Source organism: Pygoscelis adeliae, unplaced genomic scaffold (genome assembly GCF_000699105.1).
Source record: "Pygoscelis adeliae isolate BGI_AS28 unplaced genomic scaffold, ASM69910v1 Scaffold67, whole genome shotgun sequence".
Taxonomy (NCBI): Eukaryota; Metazoa; Chordata; class Aves; order Sphenisciformes; family Spheniscidae; genus Pygoscelis; species Pygoscelis adeliae.
In genome coordinates this window covers 3,115,276-3,119,698 of record NW_008825271.1, presented here as the reverse complement: position 1 = coordinate 3,119,698, position 4,423 = coordinate 3,115,276, and the positions used below count along the sequence as shown (strand labels likewise).

The following is a 4,423-nucleotide window of genomic DNA, read 5'->3' as shown; positions in this document are numbered from 1 at the left end:
CCTGCGGCCCTACGCGCACACACGGGCCCCCCCGCAGCCCTAAATGCACGGCTTCCTCCCCCAGCAGCTGGGTTCGGTCAGGCTGAGAACTTCCTAGTTTCAATAAAACAAAGAGCGAACCGTTTCGCAGGTGGCTTTTCGCTGTCAGAGGAAGGGCGGCTTTCCCCACAGCTGCTGCTGCCTTCTCCCCCCCTCCATGGGATTTGTTCCCAGCTTGCTTCTATCTGGGCACCCATCTCTGGGGAAAGCGGTCAGGGCGCTGTCCAGGCAGCCTGGTCAGGGCTTCAGCAATGCCACTTGTCAGCATTTACATCTGGTTAGCGTTTCAGCCAGGTTTGACCAGAGAAGATGCCTGGAGAACACAGTTGCATTCTCCTCCAGCATCTCCTCTCTCCAAATCATCCTCCAGAAACTGCACCGCTGCAGGATAGTGCTCTCTCTCCGGTAGTCACCAGCTGCTGGCTAAGAGGAGGCACATCACCCAGGCAAGCCCTTTAGAACAATCCTTGCTATTCAGCACTCAGTTGGCAGCAAGCGACGCTGCCAGCCATTCATAAAGCTGTTTTCTCTATGCTGTTCTTCTTTCTTCTCACTCAGAGCACAATACACATTCGGCCCCCTTCCAGATGCTCCCGGTGCGCAAAGTAATAAAGACTGGTTAAGCCAGAATAACACTTCCCTTGCTTACCACCTCTTCAGGCCTTTCCTTTAAATTCTTCCAGAGACAGAAGCCTTTGCCTTTCAGGTTGACATCTGTCAACTCTCCCTGAGGTGCTATTTCTACCCATTGAAAGTCCACGTATGGAAGAATGTTTTTGCTACATTCAGACCAAACCACAAGTTTCAAGAGTGCTTGGGGCTACCTGTGAGGTGCTAGGAGACCAAACACGTCTTCCATCTCACCGCCAGCCTCCATGTGAGAAGTGCAATGCCTCTTCAAAGCAGCCCACCACCACAACCAGCCACTTTGTTTTAGCTCACTCTTGTTCTGCCAAGCCCACTAGAATAAGGCAGCTGGCGTGCAGAAAAGGGGGCACTGAGTCAGCTGCCACACACTTCACCATGCTTTCTAACAGCCTTGTTCTCCCCCTTCAGATTATCTTCTCCTGCGTAATCTAGCCCATATGTTGTTTTCCAAGACCCTTTGTGCTTGTGCTGTTTGGTGGTCAACGACTGACTGGGATGAGACAAAGACGACAGTGCTGACAGCGCATCACGCATAGTCAGAGACATTTGTCAGATAAATCTGTTAAAGGCCTTAACTAACATGCAGGAGGAGCATAAATCTACATTTCAAGAAGTTCTTGATTATTCCACATCTTTTAAATGTTTGGCAATGTGGACAGATTTCTTCTCAGGGCCTGCATTTAGGGTGTTGCCATCAAACTCAAGCCACAGTGGGGGCAAGTGTGAGGAAGGCAACTTGGTGAGCAGACACATCATGGTGCCCATACCAGCCCATCTCCCCCCATACCACTGACAGGCAGGACAGAGATCTGGATGCCAAGAGTCTTTTGCCAGCACTTGCTTTTGACCTTTATTCTGCAACCAGCATCACCTACTGAGGGAGGGAGGTTACACATCCTGCTTTTTACCACCCTCCTTTAGCCCCTTTCTTCTTCTTCTGCTGCTGTTTCTTCTTGGTGGCCGGGGCACCGGCGGGTTTTTGGTGCCTGGGAGGGATGACATTACTTGTGGCTGATACAGCTGCAGCGCTGCCGGGCCGAGGGGAGGTAGGTGGGCTGCTGGCAGTCCTACTGGCATCCCTGCAGGGAAGATGAGAGAAAGAGATACCATGTGGGTTCACAACCACCTGCAAGATGTGGCACTACTGCAAGAAGCTGGCAGCGAAAAATAGCAGCTGCCCCGTAAGATAGCATTATGTATGGGAGGGCACTCATGCAAGGAGATCTTAAATAAGCTTCAACATATATAGAAGGGCTGATGGATGACGGGAACGTGTCTCAAAGGGCAGGCAACCACCTTCTAACTGATGTTCACTAGATAGCGTAAGTCCTCAACAACAAAAGCAAGGCTAACTTTTGAATACACACATGACAGCTCATGCAACACGTGAGAAGCCTTTCAGGTCCCCACACTTAGGCAGTGCAAACCCAATATCCTTTCTCTCTCAACCACAAAGGCATCTTTGTGCCAGCTCTCTTTGCAAACACCGCTCAAGCCAACAGTACCACAAAAGGCTTTTCATGCTTCTGTTTTGAGACAGCTGTGTAAAGAGAAACTATCAGACAGCACGGGCAATTCCCTGTGTTGCTATTATTTTAGAAGTACTTCCTTCTCTCAGATGCTAGTAAGTCACCATCTTGCTGTCAGGCCTCATACACAATGGTTAACCCTGATTCCAGCTCAAATAATCAGTGTCAACCTAGAAGGAAGTATAGTGTTTTCCCAAATCATGGCTAATAGTGCTCCAGACGCCAAAAGACTTGAAAGCAAATAGCTCGAGAGAAAGCGTGCAAAATTCATCTCATCGTCAAAGCTAAGAAAAGCACATTAAAAGACTATGGGAATTTTATTTGCGCCTTGGCACCTTCAAGCATGCTTATCTTCATTTTGGTTTTCAGCAACCTATAGGGATCTTCAGGAAGAGCAGCTGGTAGAAGGTTCAAGTGGCAAAGTACTTTCACTTGTGCTACCCACGGTTGGTGTGGTGACAGAGCCACAGAAAAGCAGCACAAACCCAGCCCTCCCAGCCGCCCAGGAGTGATTCCCCACACCAAGCCTTGCAAAATGGGTACTTACAGTTCAGAGGAGCCAGCTGTGGTTGAACCCTGAGTCCCCTTGCCAACCTGATCCTTCTTCTTGCCCTTCTTCCGTCCACGATAGTAGGAACGCTCTCGCATTGGAAGCCACCGCTCAGGGTCGGGAGTCACCTTGGGGTCATAGTTCTTAGGCAGCTTTCCTGCAGAACATCCAGTGCCAGGAAATGAGATTGGTGTCAACATGCTAGAGAGGCATCACCAAGGGATACGCATGGGATGTCAGTAGCCAGGAAGCACAAAGAGCCCAGCAACCCATATCATCCTACCAGGGTGTTGCTCTCACTTCTATGGAAAAAGCCCCATCCAAACAAGCTATCATGAAGATCTGGGTTCACAGGGACCCAGTCCCAGCAAAGGGCTCCAGCTCCTGGGGAGCTGGAGGCTGGCTGTTTGAAGAAACAAGCTGGCGAGCTCTCTGGAGCTGTGCCGTGTCAACAGCTAGGAAATGCAACTTACCCTTCTTTTTTTTCTTCTTCTTCTTCACATCCCCTTGTCTGAAAAGCAAGAAGGGAAATAGCCGCTGTGACACAGCACGGACACAGCAGACAAGTTAACTAAAAACTAGGTCTGGAAGAAGCTAAACCATTCTCATCTCTCTCAAAACTTGGTCTGATGCTACCTGAAGCTCCTTGCAGTTAAACACCGGGCTCCCTTTCCTAGAACGGCCTGCCTTCTACAGCAATGCCTTCACCACATCAGGTGTGGTTCCTGTGCCACTCCAATGAATGACTGCACCAGAGCTACAGCAGCCCGCTTTACCCTTGCTCCTTCTGCTGGTTGTCTCCAGTGAGCTTCCCAGCTTTCTTCCGCACATAGGTTGCTCCATGGGAGTTCTCCAGCGCATCAACATCTACTTTCAGTGACATGGTGTCCGAGGAAGGCAAGTGTTTGCTAAGACTGCAAGGGAGGAGTTCAGGGATGCAAACCGGCAAGCAAAAAGATAAACACCCAGGTTTGTCCAGATAGCAACGGGCAACTTCAGCTTGAACAAATTTGGCCTGTTAACAATGCAGACACCAGACAGGCCTACGGGGCTAGTTCTGGCTCTCTCACCAGCTTCCTACACAAGCTGGGATGAGCTGCTTAATCGCCATCTGCCTCATTTCTCCCTTCTTTGATACGGGGACAGAAGCAGCAACTTCCTCTGAAATCTCCTCAGGGTGGCAAAAGCGGTATGTGACCCTGGTATTTTGGGTCAGTAAGAGCTTAGCCATATTTTATCAGGCACAGTCCTGCATTACTACCACAGGTTTAAGATTCCAACAGAAAAGATGGAGGAGCTCCTATTTTTGGCTCTACCTAGTCTTAAGTTATCAATTCTCAGAGAGAAGGCGGCCAAAGACAAAAGGATCCTGGGATCCCGCAGCAATCAAACCAGTTAGGGAAATAATGTAGCTCCAGACAGCTTGACCTGGATATGCAGCTGTTCTGGAGATGCTCCTTGCCTTTCTTCAGGTGAGAGTGGGTCTGAATTCCCCACACAGTTGAAATCCAAGAGAGCAATGCCCAAATGCCTCTTTCTTTGCTCTGATACCACCATCAAAAGGATACACTTTAGCTTTTTCGGGGTCCACCAGGGAGTAGGCAGAGATGAGCTGTGCCAGAGTATGTACATCTTTTGGGTTTTGCCTTTGTAGGGA

The 4,423-nt window shown here is 49.6% G+C and overlaps 1 protein-coding gene across 1 annotated transcript in view; it reads right to left on the bottom strand.

Annotated features, from left to right (window-relative positions):
- Positions 1-1,510: 1,510 nt before the first annotated feature.
- Positions 1,511-4,423, bottom strand: part of SRP72 (signal recognition particle 72kDa) — a 16,373-nt gene continuing 13,460 nt past the window's right edge. Inside the window, exons 16-20 of the mRNA XM_009329829.1 lie at positions 4,335-4,412; positions 3,543-3,680; positions 3,240-3,277; positions 2,764-2,923; positions 1,511-1,766 (exon numbers count right to left, since the gene is read on the bottom strand). Coding sequence (XP_009328104.1) covers positions 1,592-1,766; positions 2,764-2,923; positions 3,240-3,277; positions 3,543-3,680; positions 4,335-4,412 — 589 coding nt within the window. The 3' untranslated portion in view covers positions 1,511-1,591. The remainder of the gene's footprint in view (positions 1,767-2,763; positions 2,924-3,239; positions 3,278-3,542; positions 3,681-4,334; positions 4,413-4,423) is intronic.